This window comes from Equus quagga, chromosome 12 (assembly GCF_021613505.1).
Source record: "Equus quagga isolate Etosha38 chromosome 12, UCLA_HA_Equagga_1.0, whole genome shotgun sequence".
In the NCBI taxonomy this organism is placed as follows: Eukaryota; Metazoa; Chordata; class Mammalia; order Perissodactyla; family Equidae; genus Equus; species Equus quagga.
In genome coordinates, this window is record NC_060278.1 from 21,270,941 (window position 1) to 21,291,966 (window position 21,026).

General features: G+C 35.6%; 1 protein-coding gene across 1 annotated transcript in view; it reads left to right on the forward strand.

The window, feature by feature from the left end:
* Positions 1-21,026, forward strand: part of UPF2 (UPF2 regulator of nonsense mediated mRNA decay) — a 105,141-nt gene that overhangs the window by 35,345 nt on the left and 48,770 nt on the right. The window contains exons 6-8 of the mRNA XM_046678827.1: positions 2,833-2,982; positions 4,108-4,211; positions 9,087-9,172. Of these exons, the coding sequence (XP_046534783.1) occupies positions 2,833-2,982; positions 4,108-4,211; positions 9,087-9,172 (340 nt within the window). The remainder of the gene's footprint in view (positions 1-2,832; positions 2,983-4,107; positions 4,212-9,086; positions 9,173-21,026) is intronic.

Sequence of the window (21,026 nt, forward strand, 5' to 3'; positions counted from 1 at the left end):
CTACATGAATTTCTATCTCCTTCCCCAGGTTTGTGAGCTTCTCAGCTATTGTTTCTTTGAACAAGCTTTCTGCTCCATTCTTCTCCTCTTCTCCCTCTTGAATACCTGTAATTCTTATGCTGCATTTCCTAATTGAGTCAGATATTTCTTGGAGACTTTCTTCATTTCTTTTTAGTCTTAGTTCTGTCTCCTCTATCGGGAGCATTACAACATGTCTATCCTCAGTTACGCTGATTCACTCCTCTATGATGTCCCCTTGAACGTTCAGGGAATCCATATTTTGTTTTATCTCATCAATTGTCTTTCATCTCCAATATTTCTGATTGATTCTTCTTTCTAGTTTCAATCTCTTTGTGAAGTATCTCCTGAGCTCGTCCAATTGTTTCTCTACATTCTCTTTTAACTTCTTGAGTTTTTTGATGATAGCTTTTTGGAATTCTCTGTCATTTAGATCACATATTTCTATATCTTCAGGACTGATTTCTGGTCATTTTCTTTCTGGTCTGGAGATTTAATATTATTTTTGATACTGCTATACTACGTGGCTTTGTTCTTTAGCATCCTGGTATTATTTGGTCGCAGTTACCAGCTGTCTCCACTGGGTGGGAGTGAAGAGCCACATATTCTGAGCCCTCTGTGTTCCACCAGGATCCCAGGTGCTGGAGCTGGTGTTGGGAGGGTTGGAGGGTGGGGTGCTTTCTTCTGCGTGCTCTCTCAGTCTGCTCTCCTGGGGTGTTGGCTTGATGAGGTCACCCCCCCCATGGTAACTTTCACCCCAGTAGGGGGCTTCCCCATAGGCTGTGAGGGACCTCGGGAATCTTTGATGTTCCTGCGAATGGGTGTCCCCTCCCCACTTCCTTCCTTCTTGGAGGCTGTGCACAGTCCTGAATAGCAGTCTTTTGGGGAGGGAGAAAAGTTTTCTCTTATCCCATTCCACCTCCTCCAAGGGGGGCTCCAGCCTGTCTACCCTCCGACATATGGCTGCATGGGTCTCTCAGACGTCTTTTGTGTTGTATGGATGTCCTCTATTGGACTATGAATGTCTTTTTTTGTTGTATCGTGGCGGAGAGAGATTGCCGGGAGAACTCACTCCTCCATGATGCTGATGTCACTCTCACTAGGCTTTTGATTCTCCTCCCTAATATCTTTTTTTTTTTTTTTAAGATTTTATTTTTTTCCTTTTTCTCCCCAAAGCCCCTGGTACATAGTTGTATATTCTTCATTGTGGGTCCTTCTAGTTGTGGCATGTGGGACGCTGCCTCAACGTGGTTTGATGAGCAGTGCCATGTCCACGCCCAGGATTTGAACCAACGAAACACTGGGCCACCTGCAGCGGAGCGCGCTCACTTAACTGCTTGGCCACAGGGTCAGCCCCAGCCTCCCTAATATCTTTTAATGGTCTTACATTTATTTGGAATATAATGTAAACTTGTTGACATAGTCTCCAGGACCTTGCATAGTTTGGTTCAAGTCTTTCTTTCCAGCTTTATCTGTTACCACATTCCCCTTAGTTTTTTCTCCTTTTCAGTCTGCAGCAGGCCAGTCCTCTTGCCTCATGGCCTTCATACATTGTTCTCTTTTCCTGCTTGGAACCCCCTCCTCTTCATACCCCACTTGACTCCCACATGCATATTAGTTTAATTTCCTCAGGTAGATGGTACATTTCTTGATAGCAAGGGTCACATTTTAAGCTTTTTCTGAATGTTCAACAGCTTAGCGTCATTCTGACTACATAGTGGCTAATCAGTAAACTTTTATTTTTTGCTTGCCAGACATCAGGGGACCCTGGGGAGTGAGTGTATGCTCCATATGGGCAGGGGATTTTGTCTGATACAGTCAAAATTGTATCATTGGCACTTAGAACAGTACTTTCGCCTGTAGGAAAAGTTTAAATGTTAGTTGAATGAAACCATGAGTGAATGAGAAAATAGTCTGTCTCCATTTAGAGGCAGCAAAACCAATCCATACTAGTTAGAGCTTTGATTCTCCCAAATAAAGTATGGCATCAAGTATCAGTAAAACATTTCCACTTTCAATACAGAAATTATAAGATTAGAGACTGTAAGAGAAGATGAGGCTGAGAAGTATAACAATTTCAGTCGTTTACACTAACTTCACCACTCTTTTAAGCATAAATTCTTCAAGTCGAGTTTTTTACTTAACGAAAACTTGCAAACTCAGGTAAGGCTAGTATAGTGAACTGGCAATTACCTATTCACGCAGCAGTCAGTCTTGTTAAAATGAGGTTTAGTTCTTTTTCATCCTTCCTATTTAGCCTTTTACCAGTTCCTGGCCATTATCCTTTGTTTTGTTGCATTTTTTGGCATCCTCCAACCCTTGACATCTAAATTATAAGGATGTTTTCCTAATTGGTCTTTCCTGTCTAAGTGATCTTGTATATTGTTGGTAAGTTAATTTTTACATCACATTACATTTAAATGTTATCTCCTGTTCATGATCTGGCAAAGGTCATACTGAGTAAAAGAGAAAGTATGAACTCATCTTGGAGTTTGAGACCCTCCTTAAACTGAGTCCACTTTATATAATCAACTTTCTTTTCCCCTTATGTTTACCACAAATCCTCATGCTGTGTATTTCTCCATTCACCCTTCTAGCCATCCGTCCATCCATCTATCCATTTGTTCATTCCTTCAGTGAACAGATGGCACGTAGAATCAAAGAAGTTATGGTCTTTGTTCTCAATGAGCTTATTGTGTTTTATAGTCTGAATATCTGAAATTTATTGCAAATTTAAGAATCCTTATCTATTTTTGCAGCAGGATTTCAATATGACTTTTAATTCAGAGATACTGCTTCTTTATTTTCGAACAGAGGCAAAAGAACCTAAGGATAGTAAGGAAGTATCAAGTCCCGATGATTTAGAACTTGAGTTGGAGAACCTAGAAATTAGTGATGACACTTTGGAGTTAGAGGGTGGCGATGAAGCTGAAGATCTTACAAAGAAACTTCTTGATGAGCAAGGTAAGTAAGTACTATTTTACCCAAAATTTTAATTTTTGAATAGTTTTTATGCACAAAGCTCTTGCGTAAGAATATGTATCTTTACTCTTTAATACCCTGTTTTCTTGTTGTTTTCAGGCTGTTACTGTTTTGGCATTTGATTTAGAACAGAAGCACTACATGTGCTATATTATGTGATTACAAGCTTTAGTCATCTGAATTCTAAATATCTGAATAGATATTTCTTATACTCCTCTACTTGCCAGCATTGTCCTGAATGTATTTTAATTCTGTGATATAGTCTTTGCAATCTTAACGTAAATATATTTGAAAGTTACTCTGAAATGCTTGAGAGATAAAAAGACAACTAGTATATTGGTTCATCTGTGATAATTTTTCTGTCTTTATAATTGAGGAATGTTTTCTATTTAGTAATAAAAATACTACAGTTTAATTATTTCCTAAGTACTTCCTAGCAAGTTTATTAGTTAAGATGCTTTATTAGAAGGATACCTTTTGCCAGTATTGCTTTTTTCTCTGTTAGCTTTATTGTTTCTTACTGCAAATTCTTTCCCCATGTCTTGAAGAGAGGGTGGGCAGGGCTGGAGGCTGCCCCAGGCTCAAATCATCCCAGCTAGACATCAAAGGAAAAGAGAGATTCTCTCCCGTTTCCTGTATATAAGTATCATGGAAGGACATGGCTAGTCCTGTGTCTTGCTTACCTGTAGCTGAGAGGAATGATGGTGTGCTGTACTTTGGCACCGTTCCCCATCAGAATCCTGTGGATTGCCTTCAGAGGCAAGCAATGAGAGTGACGTTACTTGAAGACATGGGGGAAGGAATATTCAGCAGATAAAAATAACAGATTTATTGTAAAACTACATGCAATTTATGATTAAGATTTTGTGTCTAATGCAAAAGTTTGCCTTTTTATAGTTGCTATCTGAAAGACTGTAGTGACTTGGAGTTATTCTGGAGACAGCCAGGCTTTCTAGGGTGATATCTCAAAACATGCCTCAGTTTTTTGTAAGTCCTTAAGGAAAGTGTTGTAGATTGATTATTTCTTAAATAACTTATAATTGGATATTTTTATTCTTATATTCTCTCTGTATTTTTTGACCCATTTAAAAACTAATTTTATTTTAGAACAAGAGGATGAAGAAGCCAGCACTGGATCTCATCTCAAGCTCATAGTAGATGCTTTCCTCCAACAGTTGCCCAACTGTGTCAACCGAGATCTGATAGACAAGGTATGACTGTCTCTATGTAACTTTACTAAAACACGTAGACCTTGTAGGATAGCTCTAATTAGGAATGTCTGTGGTTTTCAGACTGTTTTAGCCATGGAATGAACTATTTCTTCAAATGTCACCTTATATAGGAATCCAAAGCAAACACATAAAATTGAAGCCAATGGGTAGATGTTCTATTTGGAGGTGGAAATGTCTCTAGAATCCTGTTGGCTTGACACCTTTCCCCTTCACATTGGGACCCTACAGTTTGGAAAAAACTGTTTTAGACCAGAAGTTCTTAAAGTGTGCTGTGTAGATTCCTGGTATCTTCCAAGGCACTTTAAGGGGTCTATAAAGTCAAAGTTTTTCATACTGATACTAGGTTTTGTTTTTGTTTTTCACTGTTTTTGACATTTGCAAAAGTAATGATAGGTAAAGCTGCTGGCATTTTAGCATGAATCAAGGTGCAGTGGGAGGAAACTGTACTAGTAGTGAAGTATTCTTCACTGTCATGCATTTGCAATCAAAAAAACACTGCCAGTCTCACTTAAGAATCTCCTTGATGAATTCATAAAAATTAGTGATTTTGTTTCATTTCAACCTTTGAGTACTCATCCTTTTAAACTGACGAAATGGGAAGGACACGTAAAGCACTTCTGCTGTCTCAAGGTTGTCTTGAGAAAAACCACTTGTGTGCTCGTTTGAGTTGCAAGCTGAACTAGTTGCTTTTTTCATAGAATACCATTTTTACTTGAAAGAACTGATGGACGAACTGTGGTTACTCAAAGTTGGCTATTTAGCAGGCAGTTTTCTAACATGATAAGGTGAGCCTCTCTCACTTCAAGGAAAACCGCTAAGAGTATTTATTGCCAGTGAACAAATTTGAGTTTTCAACAGAATTAGAATTTTGGAAAACTATATCTGCCACCATAAGCTTTACAACTCCTAATTCTTTTCTCAAGACACTTTATTGATGAGACTATTCTGAGGAGATTGGTGGTAATATTAAATGATGTAATTTAAAATTCTCATGTATGTGTTTGGAAGATCCGTTCAGCTCGGTGAACCCTTGTTCTAAGTGACCAGTACACAGTGTTAACACAGTCTTGCTCAGGTCTTGAAGGTGCACTCAAAGTGCAAGACAGACTAATGTATTTTAATCTAAGAGAGCATGAAAGGTGGATTGATATGCTTTCAGATTCCACGTTGCAGCTGATCCTTAAGAAACTACCACTTGTCAAGTTCTGGTCTGGTATCAGAGAATATCAACAATTATTGAGAAGGATATTAAACTGTACCTCCCTTTTCCAGCTATATATATGTATGAAGCTGGATTTTCGTCATAATCTTCATCCAGAACAGCACGTCACAACAGATTGAATGTGTAACTAGATATGAGAATCTGGCTATCTTCTAAAAGAGTACGATTCTTCTGTCACTAATTATTTTTTCATTTTCAAAAATATAATTATTTCCACAAACTGTTAACAACTAATAGGTTTATTGGTATTTTTAAATGAATTAATATTTTTAAAATTTCTTAGTTTTAATTTCTAATACAGAAAATGCCGATAAATGTAACCCACATAAAGTTTTTTCAGGTCCTTAATTTTTAAGAGTGTGAAGGGCTTTTGAGACCCAAAGTTTGATATCGTTGCTTTAGGCCATTTTTTTGGTCAAAATACAATATAATCTTTTATCCTTTTTTCCCCCATAGTGCTTTGAGGGTCTTCTGTAGAGAACTATAGAAGTTAGGTTATTTTTCCACTTTCAGCTTATTTAGCTTTTCTTCAGATGACTTAGATGTATTTCAGTCACTCTTCATATAATCATATAGGCTTGAAACTCTAATTCCAAGTTGGCTTACTTCCGAGTGATTGGGTCAATGTACAGTTTTTAAAAAATTGCAGCATTTGTTTCTGTTTTCTTAAGAGAGTCTCTTTTTGTCTTTCTTCTATAGAATATAGCAGAAAACACCTCTTAAACAGTTGCTTATTTTTTTAAATTTGGGATACGATTGAATCTTTCCCCTGCTAAATTTTCACATATTCATTGGATATAAACAGAAGATGAAAGAGAGAGAGAGACCCTGGCAGCCCTGCTCCCCGCCTGCCCTAGTTTGAGACTGTTGTGAAAGTTGAGGTGGGAAGTGTCTCATCAGCTGTGTACTAGTAACGTTACTGTTGTGCGTCGGTGTTGGAAAGCCTGCTGTAGTGCCCAGCTTGGTGTTAAGAGCTATTGCCAGTAATGACAGTGTATTACATTCTGAGTTAGCTTTCTGAGGGTCAGATGAAAAATAGGGGCCACTTTTCCCTGTTGGACCCCAGTGGGTTCCTCTGGGAGTCAGCTTCCTCATAAAAGGAATTTCTTCCATATATATTGGCAAAGGTCCAAAAGGCTTAAGAGGGAAAAGTATTTGGGAAATAGAAAAGTCTAAGAATTATTTGAATTTAAAAATTATGTAACGGGGCTGGCTCCATGGCCGAGTGGTTAAGTTTGTGTGCTCCGTTGCGGCGGCCCGGGGTTTGGATCCTGGTTGCGGACCTGGCACCGCTCGTCAGGCCACGTTGAGGCGGCATCCCACATCCCACAACTAGAAGGACCTGCAACTAAGATATACAACTGTGTACAGGGGGGATTTGGGGAGATAAAGCAGAAAAAAAAAAAAAAAAAAAGATTAGCAGCAGTTGTTAGCTCAGGTGCGAATCTTTAAAAAAAAAAAATTATGTAACAATATATAACCCAAAGTGAAGATTTCTTTTAGGTGACTTTTGTGGATAATATCTTTTATGGTAGTGCTATTTCTGCATGCGTTTGGTAATCAGAAGAATTTATTTTTATTTAATAAAATAAAAAAATTGTTGAACTGTCTTTCATTTACCTAAAATATTTTGAAACAAGTTTTCAAAAAGCTGCTTATTGAGTTGTCAGGCAGCAGTTGCAATCCAGGCAGACAGACACCAAGGCAAGGCCTTTGCTTCCACTTCTCCTCATACAGCAGGATTGGTTCCCTCTAAGAAGTAATGTACACGGGAAACTTGTTTTCTTTTTAATTTCCTCAAATTTATTAAGTCTGGCAGTTTTTCCACTTATGTAGTCTTTTATTCATTTATTCTTTGTATTTATTGAACCCCTACTGGGTGTACCAGGCATTGACATGCTTTATGAACTCCTACTAAGCTGTGGAGAATTTTGAACATTATAGGTTTTTTCCATCTAACTGGCTTTTGATTGTTGTGGTAGCCAAAGTATTTATTGCCTTCTCTATTTTTATAAAATTTATTCAGATAGATACCAAGTTTGTATATATTTTAAAGGACAATATTCTAAGATAGTTATTGAAATACTTTTTGTTTTTCTTGTCTCCTAATTTATGTTGAAACATAGGCCATTATTAGCCACTTAAAAATTTTTTTAATATTATATTTTTCAAAAATGATGATTTGAGAGGGGTGTGTGTGTGTGTGTGTGTGTAGTTTTCCAAGATCAACCGGTTTTCTTTTCTGAGTACATAACCTTTGGGATTTTTATTGCTAGGTCCAGATTTTTCAGTGTTTCATGTGGATGAATTGCTTGAAGGAATTTTAGGGTATTTTCAGCTTTTCTTTTCGTTATTCTAATTAGCTGTAATAAGTTCTAATATTATAAAGTATCAAGTTTAATAACATTTCTTATACTCCCTTTACAAGCAGAAGAAAAAATTTAAATTCATTTTACTTTCTTGACTAATATTGATGTAGAGTTTCAGTCTTGGCAAATACTTTCAAGGCGTGTTAGTTTCCTGGATTAGAATCTAGTCATCATTAGTTGTGCCATTTACTTCATCAAAAGTTTTAACTAAATGAGTTTTCATTGCGTTGCTGTCTATAGTGAGGAGTAGAAATCCTTTATGGTTAAGGGAAATCTGTGGAACTTTTATTTGTATCTGATCATCATATCTACCTAAAGATTGAAATTAATGATAAAATCGTCATGTGAACCCATGAAAGGAAAATATTTGAGATACTCAAAAGGATATTTGATGATAGTTTCTTCCTTTTTAAAGTATAGCTTAAACTTATTTCTTAAACCAAATATTCTGAAATCTTTTTAACATTTTAAAAATATGCATGCCTGTATTTTAAAAATACCAATTACTCATATTTTTGTTTTTCAGTGGCTCCCCAGAAGATACACTCTCCTAAGCTTTTCTTTTACACTTATATTAGATGTTAGACATATTAATGAAATATCGAACACATTTTTGTTATTAAAATAGAGAAGAGTGGATTGCAGTACTAAATAACAATTGTGGGTATTTCTTACAGTCCTATGACGTGGTTTCTTTAGTTGAAGTTACCAAATCTGATTATCGACACTAAACCTTTTTAGTTAATGTTGAGACACTTATTCTTACATGTTCCTGGGAATAATCAGCCTCTCTCTCATACCTAGTTTCTCTTTATTCCTTTTTGGTTATCCTTATTAGCATTAGTAATTTACTTGGCTCCTGGTAGCTATTCTTGCTACTTTCTAATTCTATCAAAAAACTCTCCCAATATTAGCATTGGTTTGCTTGACATTAATGAGGCCAGAGGCATCGATTGTACATCTCATAGAATTATTTGCCAAACATCTCGTGTAGGTCTTCAATCTACCCATTCAAAGTTCTGTTAACACTAGGTTGCAGTTAAAAAGTTTATGATGTGCATATTTTGAGATACATAAGGAGAGAAGAGTTTAAGCTTAACGATCTTTTAGTTTGAGATATGCTTACAATACTAGTGTCTTAAAACTATTTTGAAATGTTTAGGAACAAATTGAAGTCCATTGTAGCATGCAGGATTTCTGCTTTCAGTAGCTAAATTGAATGTTTTTTTTTTTTAAGAAAACAGTTTGCTTTTTCTCCTATAGGCAGCAATGGATTTTTGCATGAACATGAACACAAAAGCAAATAGGAAGAAGTTGGTGCGGGCACTCTTTATAGTTCCCAGACAAAGGTAGGTATTAAAAAACAAGAGTCACTTGTTGGTGTTGTTATTCTGCAGTGATGATTGTAAGATCGAAGTTCTTATTTAATTATCTCTCCAAAAATATCCCTTGTCAGCAAATGTTATTATTAGCATATTTTCTACATCTTGTTTCTCATTGATTTTTGTTCTTTTGTTCATTAGCTCTAGTGGAAATATTTCTTCTGTTGCTTACCTATTATTTTAAGAAAAAATGTTTAAGAATAATAGTAACTGGATAAGAATAAGAATAATAACTTAATCAGTGCTAGAAGCAATTGGTTTACATTTTTGCTTCTGAGGAGAAAAAATAGTAATGGCATATAAGTTTTTTGGAGAGTTCTTATTTTATGTAAAGACCTGACTATTTGAGTGTATCTAATTCTTACAGTTGTGTTTCAATGAAAAATTTCAAGTTTTTTGGGTAAGTATGATACTTTAGGATTGGAAGTCACATTAGTGATTATGTTGCTAGTAATTCAAGAAGCATGTTCAGTTGCGTAATGCTTTTAGAGAGCTCTAATGCTCTAAATTACACCACATTAAAACCCCTACTTCAGCTGCATATTTCAGGACCCCTCATAGACTGTTGGCCTTAGGAACCTGGAGGACATCCATTTCTGTTTAGTCAAGAATGAATAAATAAAGAATTTTGTTAACAACATAGCTAAGATAGATACTCTCCCCAAAAGATAAGGACTCTGAGAGATTTCCCTAAAGTTTTCTCAAGCAGAATTTTAATTTGGTCCATTCATTGGTAGAGGCCCATGATCTCTTAGTGGTAAGATTTCTCAGTGAGACTAAATCACTACGTTTCTTTTTTCTTTCATACTAGTTTTTATCTCCTGTGAGCATCATTAATACGACCATTTGGGTTTTCATTTTGGTGGGGCAAGAAAGATGGAATGTGCTAATATAGTGAGTAGATAACTAAGAATTTTCTAGTTGAGATCTCAATTACATAGATGAATATTTTTATGTATAAAATTATATACTGCATTTCATCAAATCTAAGGTGCCATCAGTTATAAGGTGCGCCATTATTTTACGTACAACCAAAAAGGAGAAAAATATTGTATATTACTTTAAAGGCTTTGATTGTGAGACACATTCCGCTTTCATATGTCTGTAAATGGGGAAAAGTATACACTTTGAATTGATGAAAACTCAAAATATTTTTTCCCTCAATATCTTGGACCCATTTTTTTCAAGTGATTCTTTACATTATACAGTGGAATGTTTACTTTTATATTTTTCTTTGCACCTGTTTATTTGAATGAAGAAACATAGTAACAATTATCTGGACTTATATTTCATAGAATAAACCAAAGTTAGCAAAAATAAAAGGCTTTGTTAACAAAAGAAATCATACAGTGATATTTAAGTAGTTTACTTATAAAAGAGCATCTTGTCTCCCTGTATCCTCAGTCCATCCCACTCTCTCCCAACCCCCCCCCAAAAAAGTTCTCAAAAACTATACAGTATTATTTCATCTTATGCCAATTATATCCTTTATGACTGAATTTATCTGCTTAGCTCAGCAGATAGCTGCAAATTAGAAGTAGTTTGGATCTGCTAGAAGCATAGACTTGAAAGTAGTAGGAAATGACAGCTCATGGTTTGAGAGGAGAGGAAAAAAAAATAAAGATACAAGTACTTAAAATGCATCATAGCATTCTGGAGCCATGAGGAAAAGACGTTGTCTTATATACCTGAAATGTATAATTTTAATATAAATTAAATGTGTAAATATAATTTAGGTTTCTTGTAATCAGCCTGAATGATCAGGAAAGATTAAATTGTGTTCTAAAATTTATTCATTCATTAAGTAATTCATTAAGAGTCTCCTGTATACTGTGATTGATGCTGGAGATGCAGTGGTGAACAAGACAGATTGGGCTCTGGTATTCACACAATTTACAGTTCGGAGAGGAAGAAAGACAAAGAATTCTAAGTGCAGTTACCAAGAAGAATCACAGCATGCTTTGAAGTATAGAGCAAGTGGAACTGATTGATTTAGTCCTAGGAGTCAGAAGGCTGCCTGGAACAAGGGTCGTCTAATCTGAGTCCTGAGAAAGGAGTTAGCTGGGCTATGGATGGCTGAGGAAAGGGAATGTAGGGAGAGCATTTCTGATAGAGGCAACACTGTGTGCAGAGAGCCAGAGACAGGAGAGGTCACAGCTTCCAGCCATCGCAGAAACCTCTTTCTTGGTTTCCCAGGACATTGTCCTCTAGACTAAGCTGCAGGAAGGAGGCCACGTTTATTTCTTTACCCCCAGCGCTTAGCATAACGATGACAGGTAGAAGCTGATACAATCATATAACCTGATATTTAATGCCCTTTCCTATCTAGCCCCTCTTCAGCTTCTTCAGTCTTGATTCTAGGCACTCTTCCTCTTGCAAAATCGTCATCCGTAATGATTTCTTGAATACCATTTGCTCTTTCTATTTCCAGTACTCTGTTTTCTGCTCTATCTGGATATCCTTTATTTTTCCACTGAACATCTCTGACTCACTCTTCAAGTTTCAGCATAGGAGCTATCTTCTCTCAACAGCCGTCCTTACTTCCTTTTGTAGCTATAAGTACTCTTTGATAGCACTTTCAACGTGACGTCTTCATCCGAAGGATTAGGCACGTCGTATCCCGGTGTTGGTTAGCTGCCTATATCCATACTGAGCTGTAAAAGCTGTGAGGTCTTTAAAAGAAAGGACTAGATCTTTTCATTTTGTATATCTCCAATACCAAGTGTAGTTTTTGCTACACAGTAAATGCTTTACAGTATTTGATGAATTAATGTAATTTTGGTCATATGCAAATTTAAAATTTTATTTTAAAAAATAAGTAATACCTTCACAGGACTCCAAACTCAGCAGTCTAAAACGTTGTATGCTGAAAAGTATCCTTCCTATCCTTGTCTCTGTGTTTGCCCAGTTGTCACTCCTAACTGTGGGAAGCTACTCTCTTGATTCTTGTGTATCCTTCCAAAGTTTCTTTTGCATGTACAAGGAAATGCAATTATAGATTCTGATATTTCCTGTTTTTTACACAAGGGTAGCTTATTGTACCTCTTGTTCTGAACTTTTTTCACTTAACAACATATCTTGGAGATCTTTTTATATCAATACACAAAAATTTCCCCTGTTCTTTTCTTTTAAACCTGAAATGTTTTTTTAATGAATGTACTATGTTTAACCATTTTGGACATTCCAGTCTTTGCCATTACAAGCAGTGTGTATTTGTACTTCCCTTTTCTTTTTTCTCCTCTTGATTATGTTAGCTAGTGATTTATCCATTTTAGTTTTTTTCATCAAGAAAAAAACCTTCTGGATTTACTATTTATGTATTCTACTGTTTTACTGTTTTTTACTCATTATTTTTGGCTTTTATCTTTATTAATCTTTATTTCTCTGATTTATTTTCTTCCTTTTTTGGCATTTAATCTATATTGTTGTTCTCTGAGCATGGTTTTTGCTCTCTCTCTTCGTTCTGACGTGTGGTGATTTCTGTTTTTATGTTTTCTAGAAATTCTCCAATTTCAGTTTTGTATTTCCTTTGTTACCTAAGGAGATGTTTGAGAGAGGTTTGAAATTTCCAGGTAGTGGAATTTTTTTGTTTTTTATTTTCTGACTTGGTTAATAATTTGTATTTTTATTGCACTGTGATTGGAGAATACTGTCTATTATTTTTACTTTTTGGAATTTTTTGAAATTTTCTTTGTGGCCTAATATATAGTCAGTTTTCATGTACATTCCGCTAGCAGTTTTTAAAAAGATTACATTCTTTGTTTTTATGGTGCATAGTTAAATGTATTGATTGGGCAGGTTTGTATTATTAAATAACTATTTTATTAAGGTTTTCCATTTTCTTGACCTTTTTTGTCCACTTGCCCAGAGGTCATGGGCTGAGAGAGGTGAATTAAAGACAACTATTGTTGATGTGTGTCATTTCTCCTAGTAATTACTATGATTGCAGCTTTCTGAACGTTACTGTTGTGTTATTTGGTGTGAGGATAAAACTTCCATCTCGTGAATTGCACCCTTTATCATCATAAAGTGTTCGTCTTTGTCTCACGCTTTTTTGGCCTGAGTTATTACCTTATCTGATATTAAGATTACGACTTCCACATTCTTTCTATTTGCATTTTTCCAGTATACTTTTGCCCCTTTATATTCAGTCTTCAGAATAACTTTATTTTAGTTGAGTCTCTTTTGTACGTTATTGAATTGAATTTTAGTTTGAAATCCATTCTGAAAATGTTTTAAGTAAGTTAGACTGTTTACATTTTTGGTAATATCAGTGTGATTGGTCTGAGTTCTGCTATATTATTTTCCTTTTTGGTTTAGTTTTTTTGAAGTTTTTCATTGTGTGATCTGTTTGTATTGTTTTATTTGGTGTACATCTGTGGGTGTACGTGTTGTCTGATTTTAGGAAGGTTTGTGTTTTTATTTCAGTAGTTGCTGTTATGAGTGTAGGTTTGCTTAGTGATCATTTATTTAGACAGTCTCCGTTGTTCCTTACCATGAGTAATGCTAAAATTAGCTTGTGCTCTCTTCTTCCTTTCTTCTCACTCCCTCTCATCACCCATCTGATATTAGTCAATAATGTTATCTTCCTTAATATTTTCCTTTTTTACTCTTAAATGTGCTTACACTTGTATTATTTGATTTGTGAGCTTTGCATGATATTTAACTTTCAGCACTTCAAGTAGGAAAGCAGCAAACTTACTTGACTTTCTGTCTTCCTTTCCATCTTTCCTCTTTGTTTTATTTCTGTTGATAATACATCCTGATAGGGAATATAGCATTTACATTCCAGTTTGTCACTCTAATCTCCTCATTTCTTTTTATCTTAATTCTACAATTTAAAATATTCCATGTCCCTGCCAGCCCTCTTTCTCTGGGTTCCCCAGTTATCTATTGATTTGCTGAAGTTTATCTTCTACTAATTTTCTCCAGAAGAGTTTTTGGGAAAAAATATCCCTCAAATTCTTGTATGTTCAGAATGATGTATCTGTGGACTTTTTACTTGCAGGACAGCTTAGCCTCTGATAAGATCTATGACCCTTTTCTCTTAAATATCTTGCAGATATTACCCCAGAGTCATCTGGCACTTGGTATTGCTGTGGAGAAATCTGAGGCCAGCTGTCTTTTTTTTCCCTTTTCTTCTCTGTAATTGACTTGGTCGTTTATATGACTTCCCAAGTAATTCTTTCTCTACTAAATCCAGTGGCTTTCCTAGGATAGGTATGCCTTGGTGTTGATCATTTTGGGCCATTCTCCATGCCCTTTCAGTTTTCATATTGCATACTTCAGGGAAGTTTTCCTGATTTTAATTTTTAAATATCTTTAAATACTTGTTCTGCTTTCCTGTTTTGGTTTTATTTTTAGGTACTTCAGTTATGCATATGTTGAATGTCCTTTGCTTATTTTCTAGCTGTCATGTTCTCACTACAGTCATGTGCCACATAATGATATCTCAGTCAACGATGGAGTGCATATATGACAGTGGTCCATAAGATTATACCATAGAGCCTAGGTGTGTAGTAGGCTATGCCATCTAGGTTTGTGTAAGTGCACTCTGTGATGTTCGCATAACAACAAAATTGCCTAAAATACATTTCTCAGACCATATACCTGTTGTTAAGCGACGCATGACTGTAATCACTTTTTTCAATGTCTTTTTTCATCCTCCGCCTCTTAGCATTCTGCAAAGCCTTTTCTTCCTAGTGTTCCCTTCCTCATTTCTTCTTTTAGGATTCCTTTAGTATTTTTTAAATCATGGCAAAATATTGGGCCAGAATTTTCATAAATTTCATGGTAGTATTTTTCTGGTGAACTTTGGTAGGTTTTAAGGAACCTTTCCTTTTCTTTTTTTCTTCTTTCCTTCTTTCTTTTTTTAAAATAAATTATGGTTAATAATAAGTAAATTTTAATAAATTTTGAATATCTGCCCTATTCGGGTTAGCTCTCTTCACTTTTCACTTGTGGCTTCTGCTGTAATTTACCTTGCACCAAATCTGGACTAATTTGGCAGCTTCACTCAAACCTTAAGGAACATTTGAGTTTACAGACTATGTATCTCTTAATTCCTCTGAAAGTGACGTGTACAGACTTCATCTTCTGTTGCTACCATAGCTTCCAGGGTTACAGGGCATGGGAGGACAGTGTGAACCCAGCTCATTCCTAGGTACCCTGGACAAGAAGTGATGCATCATTTTCACTCTTAGCCCACTGGCCAGGACATCAAGAACATTTGCAAAATGTAGAGAGGCATGTGGAGAATTGGGTTAGCACATTGCCTTTGCTTCAGAAATACACCCAGGGATTTGTTTTTGGTCATTAAATTTTTATTTCTCTAGTAAGTTACCTTACTGAGAACAATAAAAGAAATGTTGATTATGATTTGGCTGGTAGGGGATGGTCTATTTAAGGATGGGATTTATAAGTAGCATTGGTGGTTACTCTTTGCTGGCATTTCTATATTATACATTTCAAATCACCTGGATTATAGAAAAATCTCTAATTTGTATAAGAGCAGATGTCTAATTTGTATACTCTCTAGTGTGTATAGTACACTCTAGTCTTTTCTAAAGATTTCAGTGTTTTGATGAAACTTTCTCAGTCTTTTTGATGTTCCTTACTGAGTGACTTGGAAAGCCAAGGCCCCTGTTTGTAAATGGACTGTTAGTGAGAGTATTGGACTAAATTGGTGTTTCCTGGATGGCTGTATATTTTTATTGAACAGAAAAGCCTTTAATTTTGAAGATCTTTTGTTGTCAACCCTCAGGCATCTTTCTACCCTACCTGCAAGATTTGGCTTGTCCCTGAGCATTATGGTTTGGTCCTCAGGAGACTGGAATAGAAAGATAGTGGTCAGGTGCCAGTAAGTCTCCTCTCATTGTATTTCTCATTCCCTTTCTCCCGAACCCCATCTACCCTTAAGCTTTTCTCCATTCTTTGAATAAAAGAAATGACTGATAGCCTTCAAGGGGAGAAGTAAGAAGGAAACAAAGAGGGTTGGGTCTAGAGTGAGCAGGCCAGAGTATTCTCCTGGGTGACCAGCTAGGCAGTATTAGGGGTAGCAAGTTACTCTTTGAGCCCGCTGGTCTTAGAGGCAAGCTGGGACACTTTGGAGGAGAGGGGCATGGAAATACTGAGCGGCTTCTCGTAGCTTCTGCTTGCACCGAACTTCTGTCCCCCCATGCTCACTTAGACTCTGTGGGACTCCGTTAGTAAGGTAAGCCTCCCTCTGTGTGGCATTTTGTCTCCCCCACCCTCCCTGAAGGATTTGAATCCTATCCAGTGCCTTTAGTCTTTTTTTATGGCCAAGATTCCCTCCTTTATCCATCCAAGCCCCTCCAGCCAGAGTTGACCAAAAAATTTGCTAACAAAAGCGGAATGAATTATTTAATGGTTATTTCAGTGCCTACGACTCTGAGGACCCAAAGGAAATTTAGAGAGAATTTAACTGTCTTCCACTAGTCTGTATTGTTTGGTTTAGGAAACACTAAACTAGATAACTCTTAAGGTTCTTTACAGTTTTTTTTCTTTTTTAAAAAACAGCTTTATTGAGATTTAATTCACATGCCATACAATTCACCCATTTGAAATATGTAATTCAGTGTTCTAAATATATGCAACCATCACTACAATAAAATTTTAAAACATTTTTGTGCTCCTAAAAGAAACCTCACATCCATTAGCAGTCAGTCCCATTCCTTCTCTGCCTACCCTCCTCTCTGCCCTAAGACACCACTAGTCTGCTCTCAGTCTCCGTGGATTTGCCTCTTCTGGAGATTTCATATAAATGAAGTCGTACCATATGTAGCCTTCTGTGCCTGGCTTCTTTGGCTTAGTATAATGTTTTCAAGATTCATCCATGTCGTAGCATGAGTTAGAATTTCCTTCCTTTTTAAGGCTGAATAATATTCCATTGTATGGATTACCACATTTTGTTTTCCCATTTATCAGTTGATGGACATTTGGGATGTTCCCACTTTTTAGCTGTTATGAATAATACTGCTTTGACTATTTGTGTACAAGTTTTTGTATGGATATATGTTTTCAGTTTTCTTGGGTATATACCTAGGAGTGGAATTGCTGTGTCATATGGTAACTCTACGTTTAACATTTTTAGTAAATGCCAAACTGTTTTTCACAGTGACTGCACAATTTTACATTCCTAACAGTAGTCAGTGTATGGGTTCCAATTTATTCATATCTTTGCCAGCCCTTGTTATTGTCCCTTTTCGCTTATCCTGGTGGGTGTAATGTGGTATCTCATTGTGGTTTTGATTTGCATTTTCCTAATGGCTAATGATTTTGAGCATCTTTTCATGTATTTATTGGCCATTTATGTGTCTTCTTTGGACAAATGTCTCTTCAGATCTTTTGCCCCCTTTTGAATTGTGTTGTGTTTGTATTATTGAGATGTGAGTTTTTAATATATTCTTTGTACACGTCCCTTATCAGATATAATTTGCAAATATTTTGTCCTATTCTGTGAATTGTCTTTTCACTTTATTGTGTCATTTGCAGCACAAAAGTTTTCAAGTTTGATTTAGTTCATCTTTACAGTTCTTCATGGTCTGAGGAATTTAAAACTATGGACCAAGAACAGTTTAGTGGATACCAGGGGAAAGGTGGGGTGGGTGGGCACAAAGGGTGAAGTGGTGCACCTACAACATGACTGACAAACATTAATGTACAATTGAAATTTCACAAGATTGTAACCTATCAATAACAGTTCTTCATGGTCTAATATGAAGCAGTGTTTTAACTTTCAGTTGTGTTCCTCCTTCATTACATAAATAGTGGTTAAAAAATCTCGAAAGGCTGGCATTATGTCTCTCAGTCTGTTAATTTGAAGGCTCCCCCAGATATGAAATCTACTGGAATTTCCTTAGATATTTACATATTATTTTATAGTTAATTTGTAATATAACTGTACACACACATGTATAATTGAAATTTCATGTAAAGTGTTTATGTCTTAAGTATAGGTATGCATCCACCACCTAGATCAAGATACAGAACACTTCTAGCACCTCAGAAGGGGCCCTCAGGGGCCGGCCCCGTGGCCAAGTGGTTAAGTTTGTGGGCGCACTCTGCCTCAGCGGCCCAGAGTTTCTCTGGTTCAGATCCTGGGGATAGAGATGGCACCACTCATCAAGCCATGCTGAGGTGGCATCCCACATGCCACAACTAGAAGGACGCACAACTAAAATATACAACTATGTACTGAGGGTCTTTGGAGAGATGAAGGAAAAATTTAAAAATCTTAAAAAAAAAAAAAAAGGTGCCCTCACCTAAGCAAACATTTCAGTGTAAAGTTGGTTAGAATCGGGGAAAGTACCTAAGAATCTCTTAGTTCCTTGTTTTAAATATAGACAAACCTAGTATTGGTTTTAGTGACTTTGAAGCCATATGAATTTAGTCAGGTTTTAGCAGATGAGTGTTCAGAATCTCTTTAAATTAGTATAAACAGACTACTCTTCAGAGGTGACATGCTTTACTTGATTCTTGACAGCTTCTCCTGATTCATCTTTTAGGAGAGTTTACTGGAGTTTTTGTGAGAGACTTTCTAATTGGACCTTCTCCTCCCTCTTGCTAAATTTGGAACTATGAAAAAATGAGTTTTTTGAAATCTGTTAGTATGTTACACCGCTTGATGGCACTGTTGCATTGAGAATGTCAACATTGAGAAAAGTCACCACAGCACTTGGCTGCCGATTTCAGAGTAAATGACTCCAGTCTTTTGTTTATTATATTTCATCTTTTTTGAATCATCATCTGCTTCTGTGTTTCCTATGAAGAAAATCTTTTGTATTCTCTAACAGAACAGTAACAGTGTTCTTTCTCGTTTTTTCTTAGGCACTTTTGAACACAGAGAACATAGCTTTCAACAGTTAAATTCTTTAGATTTTAAAGGAAAAAAAGTGGACTGTTTTTTTAGAAAGCTGATTGATTACAAGATAAAAGCTTTTAGGAATTCCTTTTTCTCCCTCAGTAACACAAGTATTTGTGTTTCTTTCTTGTTAGTACTTGTAGTTGGTGACTGGATGTTTACTAACTTGAAGATCATTAACTGATAGTAGGATACTTCCATGTGTGATTCAAGAGACCTTGAAAGTACAAGCAAGGTTTTATTATTGTTTAAGAAAAAAACATTTTTTTTAAATGGTTCACTCATTAACCTTTGGTAAAAATAATCATCACTCTCTTAGAAGATTATAAAATTCAATTTTCAAAGGAAGGATCTAAGTTTATTTTCTAGTTGACTTTCAGAAAAGTCAAAGAAAATATACATCTAGCTGAAATTATGACTCATTTGCTCTTGATGTTGATTAAAATATTTTATTTTGCGTTTTAATAACTTTAATGTGCTCAGTATAGCACTTAGCGCTCCATTCCCTTTCGGGCTTGCGTCCATAAGAAGATAGAAAAGCACACTTAAGCAGGGCTAATATTGAAAAAATTTATAATTTATTACATTATTTACAACATAGGGATTTTATTTTGTGAAGTAATGAATGAAGTCACAACTTGAATATTTAAATAGGGCAGGATGGCATTTAGTATCAACTGTCTGTTTAATTGTAAAAGGTTTAATGGAAAAAGAGGAATTTTAGGAACTTGTTAGTTTGAGAAGGATTTGGTGAGTTTATTGGGGCGGAAGATCCTGAGAAAATGGAGTATTTAACTGTACTTCCATGTGGCCAACTCCAAAAGAAACAAAAGCTGGGATTGCTAACTACATGGAAAGGCTTGAAAGAGTTAAAATCTTCTAGAGAATCCTTAAAACTATCTTTTAAATCCCTGTTGAAGCTGACAGCACATACCTGTGTTGTTACCAGCTCACTGATGTGAGGCTGAGTGGATAGCATAGACTGCTTTCCTTTAAAATGGACAGCTATATCTACCTTTCTTTGGGGGCTGGGAAAAAAGCTTTCAAGTAGATTGGGCTAATTGGAAGAAGGAAAAAAAGGAAGCAAAAATAAGTGACTTGCCCAGGAAAAGAAGAAGAAGGAAATATATAATAATCTCAAATTTTATTTAAAAATACACTGAAATAGACAACCAAGATTAAAATTAATTTTAAAAACTCAAGAGCTGGTTCTTTAAAAAAAAATCCAAATAGAGAAGTATTTAGAAAATATAAAGATAAACAGCATTAAAAAGATTAAGAAATGAGCCAGGTGATATGCTAGAACTATTTAAAAACCACTTGGAAATCTCAGTGAAACATAATTTTTTGGAAGAAATATACATTTCCAAAATTGATTCAAGACAAAAATAAAATAGACCAGTGATCATGGGAGAAAATGTAAAAAGTTCTCAATTTCATTTTAAATAAACTAAGACTTTATTATTTAGATAGCTTTATTGAGTTCTTTCAGTCTTTTATGGAACAAGTAGTTTCTCTGCTATATTGTTTTTTCCAGAACATAGAAAAGAAAACTTACCATTTCACAGTATGAAGAAATAGGCAAAATGTAACAAAAAAAGAGCAAGGAAGTTAAAAGTATTGACCAGTCTCACTTTTGAATGTTGATATAAGAATTCTAAGTAAAACACTAACAAATTATATTTAATAGTATATTAAAAATTTAGCATGATCAAAGAGGATTGATCTTAGGAATGAAAAGATTACTTTCAATAGGAAAACTATTAATATATGTATTATTAGGGAAGATAACAAACCATATGATTATTCCATTAATTGCATAAACTTGTCAAATTTAATATTATAAAAATAGGATGATCCTTAGTATGGTGAAGAATATTTTAGATTAAAGCTAACAATATACTTAAGATATTTATCTATCAAATACCTATTGAGCAC